The sequence below is a fragment of the Alosa alosa genome, chromosome 16 (genome assembly GCF_017589495.1).
Source record: "Alosa alosa isolate M-15738 ecotype Scorff River chromosome 16, AALO_Geno_1.1, whole genome shotgun sequence".
Taxonomy (NCBI): domain Eukaryota; kingdom Metazoa; phylum Chordata; class Actinopteri; order Clupeiformes; family Clupeidae; genus Alosa; species Alosa alosa.
In genome coordinates this window covers 5,841,577-5,859,996 of record NC_063204.1, presented here as the reverse complement: position 1 = coordinate 5,859,996, position 18,420 = coordinate 5,841,577, and the positions used below count along the sequence as shown (strand labels likewise).

General features: G+C 44.5%; 1 protein-coding gene across 3 annotated transcripts in view; it reads right to left on the bottom strand.

The window, feature by feature from the left end:
• The window catches only part of col11a1a (collagen, type XI, alpha 1a), an 83,961-nt gene extending 68,870 nt beyond the window's left edge, over nucleotides 1-15,091 (bottom strand). For 2 of the 3 annotated variants that reach the window (XM_048266018.1, XM_048266019.1), the window contains exons 1-4: nucleotides 14,743-15,090; nucleotides 8,211-8,375; nucleotides 6,804-7,017; nucleotides 3,519-3,681 (exon numbers count right to left, since the gene is read on the bottom strand). In XM_048266018.1, coding sequence (XP_048121975.1) covers nucleotides 3,519-3,681; nucleotides 6,804-7,017; nucleotides 8,211-8,375; nucleotides 14,743-14,857 — 657 coding nt within the window. In that variant the 5' untranslated portion in view covers nucleotides 14,858-15,090. Of the gene's footprint in view, nucleotides 1-3,518; nucleotides 3,682-6,803; nucleotides 7,018-8,210; nucleotides 8,376-14,742 lie in introns of all 3 variants that reach the window. The other variant, XM_048266017.1, reaches the window with a different exon arrangement.
• Nucleotides 15,092-18,420: the final 3,329 nt, after the last annotated feature.

Sequence of the window (18,420 nt, the reverse complement as noted above, 5' to 3'; positions counted from 1 at the left end):
ATACATAGGAGATTTGTCCAAATAATCTTTGTTGCTGTAATTCATTTACGCTTGACAATCTTAGCACAAACAACAAAAAAAAAATCCAAAACTACATAGATTTCAAATTGTACAGTTTGTTTTAAAACGGGGTACTGGGTAATGGAACTACGAAGAGGACCTTAGAGACCACTCCTTGCTTTGGTATGCAACTCTAATTCACATCTGGCAACCCCCTGACAAGAGCTGTCTGCGATTCAGAAACCTGCCACTGGTATTCAAAAAAGGGAAAAAAATCAATCCCTAAAAGTTTGACAAAATGAAAATAACAAGATGTCAGATTGCTGAACATGGTGCCAAATATAAAACCTTCAACATAGCAACATGTACTTCCAAACACACACGCACACACACACACACACACACACACACACACACACACACACACACCTCAAAAGCTGATACACACATGCATACAGAATGCTACTCACTCCTCCACGTCACCACGGTGATGACACAAACCCATTGAGACAAGGCAACGTCAGCCGTCAGTCAAACCTACACAGGCCCAATAACGGGGTTCTCATATCCCCACTCCACCCCCCTTCCCATAAACAAACTTTCTCTTTCGCAGGCAAACAGACCCTCCGGTGGCCTGGATGGCCTCTCCCTCACCCTGACACTCGTATTTCACTCACACACCACAATTAGTCATTGTCTGGCTTTATTTACATCAGTCATTTAGACCTCCTGGTTCTGTTCCTCCTCCCCCACAACCCTACAACCCCTAGGAGCATCTGCAAACTGAAGAGAGGGAACACACACACACACACACACACACACACACACACACACACACACACACACACACACACACACACACACCAGAGAGCAAATACACATACACATCACCTAGTGAGACCTGAACAAAGTCAGCCACTGAACAAACGACTTCATGCATTTTACGCATGAGAATTCAACTCTCTGACAATCGTGGAAAAGGAAGGCAGTAGCAATGCTGATGAGTTTAGACCAGTTGAGAAACACAAATGCTTGAGCAGACACACCAAAAAGAAAGAAACAGCTATTGGCACTGGCACATGAGGACATGAGTGAAAATCTCAAAGTAATTACCATTAATTAAACCCCAAGGCGTTTGAAGTGCTCTCTCTCTCTCTCTTTCTCTCTCTCTCTTTCTCTCTCCCTCCCTCCCTCTCAGATGGCACTGTGCATTTTCTTCCCTCTACGCAGAATGCAGAACAGATGTGTTCCGAAGGAGTGCTAATTGATAATCATCGCCACTCTTACATCTGTCAGGGACGAAGCACCTCGACGCCAGCTCCTTTCCATCTTCTCTGGTGATTAGCAGGAATGGGCCGCAAGTGACCGCACCATCCCTGCCACCCCAACACCCCCCACCTACCCACCTCCACCCTCTGGAAAGCGAGTCTGACCTGGACTTGCTAGACGTCAGAAGAGCCGTCCCACGAGCTTGCCCGTGCTGATGGGAAACAGACCCCGCGGTTTATGCTGTCAGCTCCCATTCATATTTATTGTTACATTTTTCCCCTTAATTTCTCAATCTGGCAGAGGCGGGACACTCTTTTGGGTCCCAAGGGAATGCTAGAGCACATTTCTTTGTGCTTGAGTTTTTGACAAAATATTTTGACAGTTCAGCTTTCCTATGTCAAAAGAACTGATGCGTTATTACACTGTTATAAACGCCATGATGACAAAGTCACTGTAACAACAGCCCGATGGATATGCCAGGGCAATGGCTAATTCTTCACCATAATCAAGGGTGGTCCATAAACCTCTCATCCCTGAAGCAGCACCCTGACTAAATGCAGTCCTGCCGCAAAGAGGGTCTCCACTAGCCTTAAGTGGCGTTAATTACAAGGGGAAGAGGCCCTCGTGACAGGAAGTGATGGAAAGCTGAGGCCTTTTTTTAAAAGCAAACAGCAGCCATACAGGGACTGCCTTGTGCTATCTTGGCCGACCTTAGAAAAAAAGACAAATATCTCGCCTTCTTCTACTCACCTTCACCCTCTCCCCCCCTCTCTCTCTCTCTCTTTCTCCTTTTCTGTTCAAGCACAGTCCATATAGAAGACCATTTGAAACATATGGAGGGCTGCAGGGATAGCCATCAGCCAGGTAGCTTCATACTGAAGATAGCTCTGATCCCCCAGCACACCATCAGCACACTGTTTTCATTATCTGACATTCCTTCGTACTACATCAAAGAGAATATAGAGCCCATCTTTATAAAGAATATCAACCGCTTCCCTTCCACAGCTGACATTTTTCTACTAACGCAACTCTCAATGAACTGTAGCCACTGGCAGAGAACCCATAAAAGAGTAAAGGAAACACTAGTTTTTTTTTGTTTGATGTATTTACATTATAGCAGGATGAGGTTATGTTTATAATCAGGCTGAACAGGTAAGCACATGCTGGAGACGTCCCAGTTGGAAGCCTCTTTCTCAGGAGCTATGCATGTCTCGTCCCGGGCTCTCCTGCCAGGAGATCCACCTCTTTCAACTCCGTAACTCAATCACTCCCTCCCTCCTTCTCACAAACACACCTCCCCCTGTCCTTCATCTGCACTGGCCCACTGAGGTGGAAGGGAGGGAGGCCATCTTAAGTTTCCCTCCACATACTGTAGCCCACTTGGCCTAAAGTGCATTTTATTGCAGCAGTGTGCTTTAAACAAAAAATAACTTGCTCGAGGGAACAGAGATGCATCCATGAAACTATTCTTCTTGACAGAAATGTAAATGTCTAGAGAGCAAATATAAACCTCCCTGACCCTTCAAGCTCTCCAATTCTCCCTTGTGGAAGTCAAGGTGTGGTTTAAAAAATTGTTTCGTTTCATTGCTGACAAGACATATTAGTCCGGGGACGGGGGAAGGCTTTCGACTGACGACTGAAGCTGCATCGCCCCAAAATCAGCTAAAGTTTCTGCTGACAGTTGGGAATGATGAAGCACTGCTGCTGCCTCACGTTCCTCAGCTCCTTCGCGTTTCAACGCCGCCCTTTTTGTTTCATTTATGAGCCAATAAAACTCCCACCCCATGCTAGTTTACTTGCCGTTTTAAAAAAAAACAAAAACAGTAACTGCTACAGTATGGAAGGACCTATAGAGTCCCCCTGAGTCTGCTAGAACTGTAAATTACTGGGAGCTCTGGGAGTATATGCTTTCAGACTGAGTCTCCTTTGTTCTAATCTCTCCGCCCATAAAAGAGGTCTAGTCTCCATTTCTCCTTGATGAGTGCTCAGCACATGCCAAAATAACCAGGCCGCTGCTTGACATAGACTAATTCCACACAGATTCATAGCTCAGCACTTCTAACAGCACAATTACACAGAGATGTTTGAGATGTCTGGGAAAAATGCAAAAAGTGTCCTCGGAACTGACATAGACAGGTTGATGACAAAATGAAGAACCTCTCTGTATTGAAACGTATTAAAGCGTGTTTCTGAGCATTCCAGCTAGCATGAAAACGTTGCTTTGAGTAGCCAGGGGCCGATGGCCTTACCTCAAACACTTCCTCATCCAGGATCCTGGTTCCAAAGACAGTGATGCCATTGGTGTTGACGATAGCACCGCTGCTCCTGCCCAGGGGCTTGGTGACCTTCTTCTTGCAGTCAACAATGATGGTCACAGTCTTCTTCTCCACACTGATGGCAATGCGGTGCCACCTGGAATGGAGAGAAAACGCAAAGAGAGGAGATGAGAGAGAGGCTGGTGGGGTGGCAGCAGGGAAGGGGTTAAATGGGTAAACAGTGTCACACGTGAGAGAACCCCCCCCACCCCACCCACAAACACACACACCTCTAAACCCATGACAATTTGCCACCGTGCTTGAAATATTACATTCCAAGTCTCATTCCTGGCCACCTAACTGCCCCCCTCACCACCACCACCACCCCACCCTTACCCTTTCTACACCCCCCCCCCATCCTCTTCCCCAGTTCTGGCCTTGTTTAGCATGGGATTAAACTCATTAAACCCTACACTAAATCCTCCTTCTGGGTTACTCGGCATGACGGACACGTTGAACATTGTGGAAAGTGTGGATCGGGGAGGTGGGGCGGCCAAACGGAGGCGTACAGTCAAAACATTGTTCTGAAGATGGAAGGAGGAGGGGGGGGGGGGGGGGGTTGGCAGGCAGGAGGGGGAGGGGTAGGGGGCACTTGGCATGGCCTCTCACGAGGTTAGATGCTAAGATACCTCCAAAACTTCCCCTGGACATAAATGTTGCCATGGTCTTAGTGAGGCCTAGTTATACAGCAAAGTTAACAATTCAGTCTAGTAAAGTAACAATTCTCAGCATGTCTGCATGTACGATTGTGTGCAAACACCTAAACATGTTTTAATGGACTGATCCTATTAAGGTTTTCACTTTTTCTAAAGGAGGCCCTTTTTTAGCTGGTGGGATAACAATGCGGCTTAGGATATTAGAGCTCACTTGGGATGGGTTAGGAATGACTAAACAGTTCCAAATTGTCTGGCTTAATCCAGTTCCAAATTGTCTGGCTTAATCAAGCTGGAAATGGTCAGGCATAAACCAAAGTAACCCGCCAACAAGCCATCAAATTCATAACAATGGCATTCTTGACAATAAATATTTCTCTCCCCCAGTAGTGGATGCCTGAGAGATGCTTCAAAGGCCACTTGAATGTCATTTATCATCACAGATCAGCTGTCCCTCTGCAATAACTCAGAGCCATTTAACTAAACACAAATGATAAATAATAATGTTATTGCACTAAAGTATTGTAACAATTAAACCAGTGCAATCCATGCTCTCTTTCTCCACTAAATACACTTTCTCATTATGCCAGAGCTCTTTTGTTCTGATCAAATATCGGTGTTGTTTACCATGCATGTGTTCCATTGTAAACACATGGCAGCTTAATTGAGTGCACATTTGTGTTTCTGTGCCTTAATCGCATTTCTATAACCCAAACACAAAACCAAATCTGCTGACAGCTGTTCTAAGCAGGAAAACAAGCCAATCACAACGCAGGCAACAACTCTTCTCTCTCCTTCACACGTTTGCCTAAAGCCTGTGGAAATTAAGACTACAGATAAAAACCGAGCCCTTTCATCATCTTTATATGACACTCACAAAAACGATTTTGCCCTAAACGCTGGTGATTAGGAGACATCCATGTGCCTGGGTGCTGCAGGCTTCCCAGAGGAGGTCTGCTTGGAGAGTGGGGTTTAGTCAGGGAGGCTTCCCAGAGGAGGTCTGCTTGGAGAGTGGGTTTAGTCAGGGAGGCTTTGGGCTCACTCATGCTCTGCCACTCTGCCACCCACTGCCAGCCACTCTGCCACCCACATAAACTGAAATCCACTACGGAGAACGTTGCTTTGGGCTCACTCAGGCTCTGCCACTCTGCCGCCCACATAAGCTGAAATCCACTACGGAGAACGTTGCTTTGGGCTCACTCAGGCTCTGCCACTCTGCCACCCACATAAACTGAAATCCACTACGGAGAACGTTGCTTTTTAGATGGTGGGTCACACAGCAAACTGCACAAAACTACAATTCTGGCAGAAACTGGACTTGAACATCCAATGGGTCTCTATTTCTATATTCTATTTTTATTTTCTACTAATATATACCGGTAGTATCAATATTAAGGCCTTAGTTTACTGTAAATAATCACACAAATCTTAATTTCCTACATTCCTGTCGAGAACTTTCACACAGTGGTATGGAAATATATATACAAATTGCATGGAGGACGATTTAAACATAGCTGCCTATGCAAAACTGTGTTCAATTATAATGTTCTGTTTGGCCCCTTGGCTAGCTATGGAAGGACAAGTAAACAGACTGAGTCTGAATGTTAAGGCACGAGTTAAGGATCTTAAGTACTACACCAGAAGACAAACGACAGAAAGATTAGAAAAATAAATGTTCTCAAGGTCACAGGAAGTTGTTCCCTGTCACAGAGTCATAGCGGCTTAGCCACAGCTCCGAGACAAAATTCCTGAGTCTTCCAAGTATTGTAGGATTACTGTGAATTTACTGCCTTGATAGAAACCTATGAATGGCCTATTTGATTGGATTAGGTAATCCATGATGATAATGCTTTGCGGTTTGGAATAAAGTCAGCCAATATCGCAAGAGGCTGCTGTCAGATGGCCCATGGCAGTCTCCAATGCATTCAACTAATCCAGTGACTCCTGAAACAGCATGGCTTCCCCTTCCCAGGAAGGGAGAGGATGATAACTCATCATAAACCACTGGGGTATGAAACCATGACACGTGTTCTAGAACAGCATTCCTTCCCACTATACATACTAGCATTTTCTCAAATGATCTACGTAGGCCTAACGTAGGCCTATGCCTCATAGCCTCACACAATTTCCACTGTCAGCACAAATGTCGAGAGAAAAAAGAGGATGAGAGATGCAAGAGATTAAGTGGCAGGAAGAGAGAGAAAGAGACAGAGAGGGAGAGAGAGAGATAGTGAGATAGAGAGAAGGAGAGAGAGACAGAGAGGAAGAGAGAGAGACAGGGAGAGAGAGAAGGAGAGAGAGACAGAGAGAGAGAGAGAGGGAGAGAGAGGAAGGGAGCAACAAGGAAAGAGAGATCAAAGAAAGAGACAGGACAGGTAGACTGGTTTGTCGTGGCTACAGGAAACACCATCAACAAAGACAGGGGCACACTAGGATGACTGTCTGTCTGGGCGCAGTCGGCTGGCCAGGCAGCCCAAAGCAAACTCATATCCGTCACTGCGTGCCATCGTCTGGCTTCGCCTGGCCTCACCTGGCCTGTCTTGACCGGCCTTTATATCACACTTACTTTCCATCAGCCAGGTTGAGAGTGCGGAAGAGGGGGTAGTCTTCGGGGGCGGGCTTGCCGTGCTGGTCCTCGTACAGGAAGAGGGGGGAGCGCCCCAGCTCCACGCCCAGCTGCTGGATGCCCTGCTCGCTGTAGATGGACAGCAGGAACGCCTGCAGCCCAGCCTTGGCCTTGACCGTGGCGAGGATAGAGAAGTCCTCAGGGAACACGCCGCCTGGACGTCCGTCAGACACAAACAGGTCAACCAGGAGACAGGAGAGGGGTGACAGTGCCCTTTACTACTCTAATCATTTCCTATATGACAATTTGTGTCAATGTCTATAGTGATGGTTATGCATGTGAGATATGTGTGTATGTGTGTTATGGTTGTCTAAGCTATACTGGATGCCTAAAAATTCCATTGGGATGAATAAAGTATCTATCTATCTATCTATCTATCTATATGTATCTATCTATTCAAATAGACAATGACATTGGTTTCTGTTGTATATGTATGTATATATGTATACCTGTATACCTCTCCATTGTATTTTATGAGTATTCCCTGAAGTATTCTGAGACAAAGTGTTATATAATAAAGCACAGAGAACAGACATGGTCCTCCTAATGTTATGAAATGTCCGTGGCTCATTACATTCCTCTCTGTGAGAGTCTTCCATTGTTTGCCTCTGCTCTCAGTCCAAACTGGAGGACAATCAATTCAGGTTGAATGAGGGGGGAAAAAACTTTAACAAGGTCTTGTTTGTATTACGTTATCTAGAGGATACCAATTTATTTGTAACGAGTATGCCAAAGCCTAAGGGGAGCTATCCAATCTCCTGCTAAGCTTCAATAAAAAAAATCATGAAAAAAAATCTGGGTGGAAATTACTAAGACACAAACAATGATGAACAGAGAGACGGTCGGTCATTTCACACTGTATTAAAATGCTACAATATTTCTGGTCTCATAAAACAAAGGAACATTGCCCTTGCATGAGGCCAAAAGCATAAAACTTTATTAGCACCAAAGGGGTTTTTAATTTTTGAACTACTATTTGAAAGAAAATCTTTCAACTGGACTCTTCTGAGCTTAGACTATTTTATGAGCTTGTATACTCCTTAGGATTCTGGACAGCCTGTGACATCTGAACAGATACATCTCTCTTTGTCATGACACTTTCCTTTTCCTATGAAAATGTCACAGCTTTATAGCCACTTTGCCCCCGAACTGGACTGCAATTCGGGACATTTCTGCCAAGCTCACTTGCCAGGGTACAATGGCCTGTTTGGGTGAAACACAGCCCTGTACAATCGAGGGGGGATGGCATCTGTTGTCAAAAGTCTTGGCAACGCTAACAAAGGCCCACATTTACAAAAGCACTGGAAGGCCACTGACAGGAAGTGAGGTAAGAGAGGTTCCACTTACCTGGGAAGAGCTGCTTGGTGGGTGCGCTGATCTGGGCCTGTTTCCCTACTCTGAAGGCTGTGTCTGGCTGCGAGGCTCGTCGGTTTGTGCAAAATCCTGTTGTTTTCCTCACTCCTTCGGGGGCATTTTGAAAATCTAATAGCTTTAGCACGTCCACTGGTTCAGCTGTAGACAGGGGTGGGTGGGGTGGGGTTGAGGGGAGAGAGAAAACAGAGACAGTGTGCTTTTAATTCTGTGCGAGTGAGTTTATTTTTAGAGGCTGGATAGCACTCATAGCATGTCTATGAAAATAATATACATTTGGAAAAAAAATCGTGACCACAAAATAAAATAATAAAAAAAAACACTCCAAGGTAAGGTAATTACAAATGAAGGGTGGGAAATGTGATCCAGCAGTGCCCTACCCACATAACGAGCACACTTATGAGAAAAGTGCATGGAACAAGGTGATTTATACTCCAGACTGAGACATGTTTTCACATCAATTTCCCAGACATGTGTAGTCTGTATAAAGTATCATGTTCTTTTCACATAAACCATACCCAACAACAGGACAGGTAGTTTGCCTTTAAGACCACAACATACCACAATCCTATTAGATGGGTGCTTTCTCAAATACCTTAAAAGGTTAAAATCCAGGCTTTCAGTTAACTACATCCACCTAGTCAATCAGCATATATGATGACTTAATTGATTGCTGCATATTCTTTTCTTCTTCTACAATTACCACTTGAAAAACAGAATCTGTTTCTCTAAGCTGAACTCCTACAGTCTCTTGAGAAATGCCTGGTCTGGATAGCAGCTTTTACAAGTATGTCTGCTGTCTCACATGACAGGAAATATCCTCCATCTTAGCCAGAAATGAGCAGCATAACAAACAGTGTTGCCCACAGAAGGCTAGCCCTGTAACCACATCATGGATAGGTTAGGTTTACTTTGATAAGGGTCGCCGTCACCGAGCCACTTTAGTCTTTTTTTTCCCCCTGGCACACCACAACCCATTTCACCTGGTATAAGGGCCTCTCTGTCTGATCCTGCAGTTCAGCCCCTACCTCCTGTGGAGGGCCCATGAGAATGTATTAAAAATCCGGCGGCTATCAAAACAACTTCTCAGACTTCGTCCCCCTCAAACAGTGCTACTTATATGTGAAATGAAAGGGGTTGGGGAGCGGACCTGGAACGTTTCAGTGAACTGCAGAGCTTCACATCTTAAAGGATTTTTGATTTTTGAACCCACGAAAAGGTTCCGAACCACATGACCCTCGTGTGACTACTACTGACGCGCTACTACACTACACACTCCACCACAACCCAAATGTGTTTTTGTAGGGACAGAACCAGGATTGCCGACCCGGATTGTCTGAAAGGGTTCACTCTCTTAGATAACTGTTTAGATTGGCACACAGGGCTAAACCATTCCCAGTTTTCATCCACTGTGCTCCGTATGTGTGGGTCGTGTGAGAGGGGGAAAAATGTTTGATTTCCTTCTGGACACACTTTGGCATACATTCCAGTTTTTGCCGGGGATAAGCAAACTATAACAAGCCATTTCATTATAGTCAGTGGACCTTGAGAAGAAAATATGCCCTAGCTCAACATGAACCATTTCTATTTTCTACTACTTCGGCACATATAAGGGATTTCTGGAAACTCTCAGAATTGTTCCTTCCTATTGCTCAGAACTAGTTACTGTGCCGTCTTCTATATGTCCTACTCTCTCTGCATGTGTTGGTGTGTTCTATGGAGTGCACTGTCTCTCTACTGGCTGGGGAATGAGGATGCTCCCTGAGTCTGGCTTTGATTTACAGTTCCCATTGAGTCACTGCCCTGAGGGGCGTGTGGGGAAAGTGCTGATCTGTCCATTCTTTCTCTCCGCATCGCCCTCTCTCCTTCACCCACTTCTATCACTCTCTCCCTATCTTACTTACTCCCATCACCTCTCTCTTTCTTTCTCTCTCTCTCTCTCTCAAAGTCTGAAACTTTCCTTTCTTCTTTCAGTCTCCTTATTTCCCCCCGTCTCTCACTCTCCCTCTCCCTCTATCCCTTCCCCCCGTCTCTCTACCTCCATCTCCCTCACTCGCTCTCTCTGTTTCCCTGGCGCGCATGATGAATGCATTAGAGGCAGCGGGCCCCCCAACCCTGACATCTGCAACTCCTACAGAATCTCCTACAGTTGCCCACCAGGGACAGGCCACATGTGTCTCAGGAAGAGAAGGAGAACAGGAGGAGCTTTTAAACATATACCCCAGAGAGGAAAAGGAGGGAGGGTGGCAAGAAGGCAGCGGGGGAGAAAAAAAGAAAAAGAAAACTGTAACTGTAAAAGACTAACATTTTGGCCCGCCTGACTCTTTTAGTTAAACGGGCAAAACTTGGGGAGGGGGACACAAGAGCTGAGCCCCAACTACCCATCCGAATGTGGCTTACGGTCCTTTCAGAGGTTTGAAAAGCAGTGGTCTGCTGCGTTTATTCTTCAGCCTAAAAAGGGAATCCTCTTTGTGGTAACCCGCTACGAGTGGCCATTCAGCGAGCGATCACCCTTAACCCCATTCAGTGGGAGTCGCTCACGCCCTCAGACAGAGAGAATGACCAGAGAGAGAGAGAGAGAGACGGGGTGAAAAAAATAATAATCATCCTGACCATAAAAAATAACACAGAAAGAAAAAAAAAACAGTACACTGTGAAACAGGGGCACAATCGCTGACCGCTTGCTTTTATATATTGTGAAAGGTTCCACGGCCACTGGGGCTGCTGGACCGGAGGTGCGGATCTCTAAAGAGGCCACTGTATCCCGGGCCCTCATCCGTTCCAGATGTGGCTCTGCAGCCAGAGGACGACCTTGTCAGGGAGGTGCTGAAAAAGAAAAAAAGCAGGAGCCCCACCCCCCCGCCCCCACCAAATCCATTAGAAGGGCCAAATGAGTGTGTGCGGTCTTCAGGGGAGTGCATCTTATGGATGGGTGTGACATGGCCCGCTTGGCCACTGCACAAACAGACCGCGATCAGACGTAGTCTTTCAGCTGTATGGGCCTGGGTGGGGTGGGGCCACTTGGAGGGAGGGACAGACCTTTTGGAGAAAGGAAATCTGCATATCCATGATGAGATCATGCATGGGGCCCCTGCTACGGATAACTTCTTTTGGGGTATACACCCTCAACCCCCACAATAAAAATGCAAACTGATAGGGTGATAGGGTGGGATGGGGTAGGAAGTTGGGGGTGAGGGGAGGGGTAATCCGTCCCGTCGGTAGATATGCTCTGATTTAATGCCTGTCATGTTAACAGAGGCGGGGAGATCATCACGGCAACATTAAAAGAGACGAAGGGGTAGTACCAGAGGCCGGTACACGCTCCGACATGTGTGACCGCTGACAAAGGGCCAGGGATGTTTTTTTTTTCTCTTTTCTCTTTCTTCTGGGTGCGTGTGCGCTCGTCTCCAGGAGGAGAAGCTCACAGCTGTGGAGGGGCACAGAACAGGACCGCTTCTGGTCGGCTCCTGTCAGACACTAAATCACTTTTTCCAAGGCTGAGATCAGCTAGGACGGAGAGGCTACCTTTTCACCTGCAGCTCCCTGAGACTCTAATAATGTATTCAGTCAGAATCCCCCCTCTCCCTCTCCCCTCTCATACAGGCTCACACTCTTCCTCTCCCTCTCCCCTCTCATACAGGCTCACACTCTTCCTCTCCCTCTCCCCTCTCATACAGGCTCACACTCTTCCTCTCCCTCTCCCCTCTCATACAGGCTCACACTCTTCCTCTCTCTCTCCCCTCTCATACAGGCTCACACTCTTCCTCTCTCTCTCCCCTCTCATACAGGCTCACACTCTTCCTCTCTCTCTTTTTTTTCACATTCCCTCACCACCAAAGCCACTCGGTTCTCTGACCTCTCGCTGCTTGAACAGACCTGCTTTATGCCAGTGCCACTCTGGAAACTTCACAAGAGGAAAATGTTCATGTGTGCAATTTACGTCCACTATTTTTATTCTATTCTCTCTTTCCCAGGGCCCTAAAACAGAGCCAAGGCACACAACTGTATTTCTTTAGTGCACGTCCAGCTTGGATGTCCATATATGCTGCTATTACAAGACCTTACATGCGTATACATCATGTAATTATGGTAGGTCTCATATTAGAAAACTTGGAGAGAGATGCAGAGCGACTGCCAAAAAAGCATATGCTCTATAATTTACAAACAAACACATGTTGTCTAGTTGGGTACTGTGGCAGGAAGCCACAGAGGAGGAGAAAAAAAAGGACTAGAAGAAAAAGTCAAACAAAACTCCATTTTAGAACCTGAGCGGCCCGGCCTTTCGAGCCGAAAAATAGCATGAGATTTGTGAAATGCGAGCATTGTTTAAAGGAATGCGCATCAGTGGAATCTAAGCCCCAGGGGCTGGAGGAACGTGTCTGTACACTGCAGGCCCTACGGGACATCTAGCAGAAATGCCTTCATGTGCAATAAAGCCCACCTCCGTACATAGGATACATACATACTTTCATATAATATATATATATATATATATATATATATATATATATATATATATATATATATATATATATATATATATATATATATATATAAAGAAGTATTTTAATTACACAGTAAATAAATGCACAAATGATTAGGGGAAACTAAACAGCCATATTTGGCTGCTGAGAAATCAATGCAAAGAACAAACTGTTCAAACTGGTCTTAATTAATGTTGTCCGAAGTATGTCTGACTATGTATAAACTCAATACTGTAATGTCAATTTTCAAGTAGAGTTGCTTAAATGGGCCTACTATAATAACTTTGTTTTTGTCATTCTAATATCAATCAACTACAAACAGATCTTTAATCAGTGGAAAACGTAAATGGAGCTTTTTGTTTATTTTTGTGAGCCATTGTTGCTAGTTTGTGTGACTCAGCCTCTGTTGTGGGACCAGTGTAACTAGGCCTATATGCTGGCCTGCCCTTTGAAGACACTAAAATAATAGGGATGAGCAAAGAAGACCATCATCAAATAAGAGCACAGTACTTAGAGTGGAAGCATTCCCACCAGTGAATCGAGGAAAGCCACTGAAGGGGCAACGCTGCGTTGTGGAGACACACTTGTGTAAAAATCCACGAAGAGGGTAAAAAAGCGCTCAGAGTTACTGAAGCCCCCTCTTGGGCTTCGGTGTGGACTAGGGCTGTACGGAGATAGGGTATCTGTGTTGGATGGCAGTGCAGTTCACCCGCAGACCAGGGGCGCACTTTTCACAGACCGAGCGGGGCGCTGTAGGCACTACTGACTTTTACAGCCACCAGAAACTCCTAAAATCAGCAGCTTGAAAGGGAATGGTCATCGGCCATGGAAAAAAGGACGGGGGTCTTTGGCAGTTATAACCAGGCATGTTGTGTTATTAAAGAAATGTATAGCATACTTTTATTTTCTTTGTCAGGCAGCATAACTCATTCCCAGCAGGAGTTAGATATGAGCATACATAGTCACCGATCAACTGCTTTAGAATTACTATATTCACCATACATTGATAGAGAAGGACATATTCAGCCAATAAACGTTTAAATTAGTAACTCAATGTATTGCTCTTGAACTGTCTTCCACGGTTAAATAGGCTAAGCCCCCAGGACTCCAAACTCTGCCTACCACAGAAACAAAAATGCAATTAGCCTAATACGCCAATTAAGCTTTTACACAATAATGCGAACAAATTATTTGACATACAGATCAGATTTATTCCATTAATTCACATAGCGTCGTTTGGATGGCTACACTGAACTAAATTAGTGTTAACATTTCGTCCCCCTAAGTCATGAATAAACTTGTCAAGCAACTTCCCAAAGGTTGCAGAATTGTTTTTTACCAAACTGTGAGGCAGCGATCTAAAACCCTGCGGAATTCCACCCTGCTAGCCGTGTCCACACACACCTAACGGACCACCAGTTCAAACAAAGAGTTTTTTCAGCATAAATCTTAAAAGCCGTCTCTGTGTAACCTCTTGGACACATTCTTTTTAGGTTTCCTCGCGACTGCCGAGTGCAACTAAAGAGGCACTAATAGTCTGTCCTAATACAATAAAAGTTCAAAGTAAACCAGTAGAATAATCCTCAGTCAACAAACCAAGTCATGCGTAAAGCTCGTGTGAGCCAATGCTTAGTCATTATTTACAGTTTCATATGTGAACCAAAACTTGAATATGCTAGGCAACGCCATATACGCGCTACCACTAAGATAAGGTTTGAGAGCATGTGGTAAAACAAAATCTTAGTTTTCATGTGGCATGCTTGCCATTGACTCTATTGTTGCTTTTTACTTAGAGGGATTCCACAGGCTGCTGAATTCATCTCTATGGACAGCTGTAGTGTCAGTAGGTCACTCGCATTTGCGAGCGAGTGATCCGAAAAAGTTACTCATACAAATGTTGCCAAAATCAGTCCCATTTCCGTCACCATGACGGAGCAGCATACAACTACAGTGCCTTCCATCTGGCTGACGGTCCCTGCACATTTTAGTTTCACAATAACTTTGTTAACCTGATCTTTTCTTACCTGCTCTGACACTTGCAGCCTCCAGAAGGAGTGTTAAAGTGATGAGTACGGTTACAGGGGAATCCATAAGCCACCTTTTCGTTTTCCACCTTGTGGACCACCTTTGCATCTCCATGATCGGCGCCCACAAATGTGAACAAAACTGGGCGACCTCAAGTTATTTTAAATGATGTCCCTTCCACAATCCCAAACGCAACGGATGAGTTCTACACAGCCATAAGTGAGGGGTATTTTGTTTCTTCGCACTGCCAGTCCAGGCCCCTCCGATCTTCCTTTCCTGAGCCCAGCCTTCAGACTGAAGGTACTTGGGCTTTAATCAAAATGCACTGAGCATTCGATACCCAAGAAGTCACACCGTCAAGGGGCTGGGCAAGCACCACAAACCAGACCCACGACTACAGGAAAATGACAAGGGAAAAATCCTGATTAGCAAATCACGGTGCTTGAAATTTGTGTTGGGATCCTCCCATCAGTTTTACAGAGCTAACCAAGTGTTGCCTCCGCGTCCCTCCGCAGATCGGCGTCAATTTTCTCGAAGTGTCCTGGGAATGAGACGACTGACAAGAGAGTGAGAGACCAAATAGGCATTCAAGCAATCCGCACTTTGTCAATAGGAGGAATGAACGCTGCGCATTGTCTAATATACCGACGCATGTTCGGCTTGGGTCATAGGTACCCCATTTTTATGCCACAATGAAAGGCAGTGTACAAGTTGTCGGAGAACGTTGGACACTTGACGGATACCTGAACTCAATTCGCACTCTAAACGCAACTTTTCCTGGGCGTTTGCAGCTCGGTGCAAAGTGGAGTGAAATTAAACAAAGGACTCTTTATTCAGCCTGTTGATCAAACTGCATTTCGGTTGTTTTTTTTTCTAGTCTTTATCCGCAAACACCAGTGTTTTTGTTTTAAAATAACTTATCATATTGTTTATATTTTTTTCATGGACACCAGATTTGACCAATGTTTTCTGTATAACGGAAAGAAATGTTCCCCTTGCCCCAAAGTCTTATATATGGATCACATATGAGCTAACTTTTTATAGATCAACCCCCATCGCATGATGTGTGAGCATGCAAAGGTTGACTGACCCAGAGCTATTTCCTCTCTGCCCCCATCACAATAACCATAAGCCTCTAGATCAGTTTAGCTCAGGTAGAACCATCTGAGGTCCACCTGGACAACTGAGATTGTCTCTACATCTGTTTTTACATTACCACACATTCACTTATGACATCACACATAAAAATGACATGGACCTGAACTGAAGTGAACTAAAAAGAGCTGTACCTGGCTGCAAGTTTACCTCACCTGCCCACTGACCCCAATAAACCTCAAAGGTGTGCATGACTCCAGGCATCCATGTTGAATGGTTCAGCTGTCAAGGTGAGAATGCTTTCGGCATCAAAGAACACCTCCAAATGAAATAAACGGTTGCAGGCAGCATGTTTTGGCCCCATGCATTAGTTTGTCTCAACACCTGACAAAACTTGGCTCCTTTGCATAAATATGGATATTAGTCATGTTCCTCTCCTTGAATTGACCCGACCGACACTGTTATACATGACTACTTACAAGTGTAACAGAACATGATCCAAGCACACAACTGTTGAAGAAGGGAACACTTCAAAGCCTTCAGAAGGACACCCTTCAATGATACAAGACTTTTGGTATGATTTTTGGATGTCTGAGCGTACCACAATCAAAAGAAAAGACTGAAGCAAGTTTGAATACTGATGAGTGTGAGATATACAACTTTACGATCTATAATACAGTGTGGATTTGAAGAGGACATGTCTGTTAATAAGGTATGAAAAGATGAACATAATGACAATGTAATTGCAATGGAGTGTAAACAGATCGTCTGTAGTATAAATGCTTCAGCCAGGTTTTCACATTGAGTGAGGGCCTGTGAATGGACCGCGGGCTGCCAAAGTGAGCTGGCCATACATCTTGTATGGGAAAAGCCGCAAGATCATTCTCACTGGTTACTAACTTCCTCCTGGACTCAGTGCAACACACTGCAATAAATACAGCACTGATATTGAGCTACTGCTGGCAAAATGGAACAGTTCCATTCAGAGAAAATTCAAGGCATGTGTGAAGCATAAAACATGTTTTTTTTTTACGGAGCATGGATTGTGCAATATTTTTCTAGTGTGGAGGGATTGTCCCAAGTGAATCTGTAATTATGTGTGGAACGATATTTAAGACCATGTATGTAAAATTTGCAATTCCTGCAAATTTGGGCCATTGTTGGACTGCACTTTTATTTACTGGAATTATCCTGTTGATTTCAGGGAATAGGAGGACAGTTATAATGAAGTTAGCAGAAAACGTGTTTGTCCTGTTCACAGAAATAAATCCCCATTGTATGTTGAAGTTGTATTACATCACCATACAGTACACACACTCTATTTTTCTGCCTTCAGCACCAATTTCATTCAAGTCTATTCTTAAACGATAAGCTCATATTTCCTCATTAACTTTACAAAACATATACAATACTAGTAATACAATTAACCTCCTCCTTCAACATGTATTGGCTTCATATATACTGCTCAAAAAAATTAAGGGAACACTTTAATCATACACTGGATCGGAACTCTTGACACTGTTTGGTTCTGAGCACAAGTAAAGCTTTTGAGGCGAGTGTTTTATTTTGCAAGAACTGTCAGGTATTCTGTGAATGTAGTTTGAGAATGGAGAAAAGGGTGGAAGGTTTCAAAAAATGTGTTTTAACAAGGGTGGAAAACTGTAAGTGTTCCCTTAATATTTTTGAGCAGTGTTTTTGGGATAGTTTCATTAAAGGGTCAAACTATATAATGTGGACTGACTTTGACTAGGTCAGTGGGAGAGCGTGGCATAGTTGACATTCATTTCATTTCATTCATGTTTTGGTGAGGTCTGCTGTAGAAATGAGACGTGTGGCCACTTTATGAATGAATGGATTGAGAAGTAAGCTTGCTTTGGAATGTGGCTTGAGCAGCACCAGATTAACTTATATTTACAGTGTGTATGTGGGTGGGTGGGTCGGTTAGTTGTGTGTATGGGTCTGTGCGTATGTGTTTGTGTGGTGTGTTTGTGTGTGTGTGTGTGTGTGTGTGTGTGTGTGTGTGTGTGTGTGTGTGTGTGTGTGTGTGTGTGTGTGTGTCTCTGTGTGTATGTGTTAGTGTGTCAGTGTGTATGTGTCAGTATGTATGTGTGTGTGTGTGTGTGTGCGCGTGTGTGTGTGTGTATGATGTGTTACAAAGACCCCTTACACCTGGTACTAAAAACATATTGAGATGACAAAAGCCCTTAGATTAGATACTGTCAAGTAACAACATACTGATCTCAACATATTTATTGAGAGCTGAACAACATTCATCTAGTAAAGGCAAGGAACACTTGCAAGAGTAATCAACCCCACACACACACACACCTCACACACACACACACACACACACACACACACACACACACACACACACACACACACACACCACCACAGCCCATGAAGAGAACTATGCAACATAACATTATGCTCCTCCATTTTAACACTCCATGCTGTTTTTCCTATTAATTGCCGGAAATAAGGGAAGAGATGAACAAGCACAATTACTTCAGGTCTGCTGACAATGGCTTCCGTCCAGTTTCCCACTGTGAGGTGGGACCTAAGCCATGGTAATTAGACTC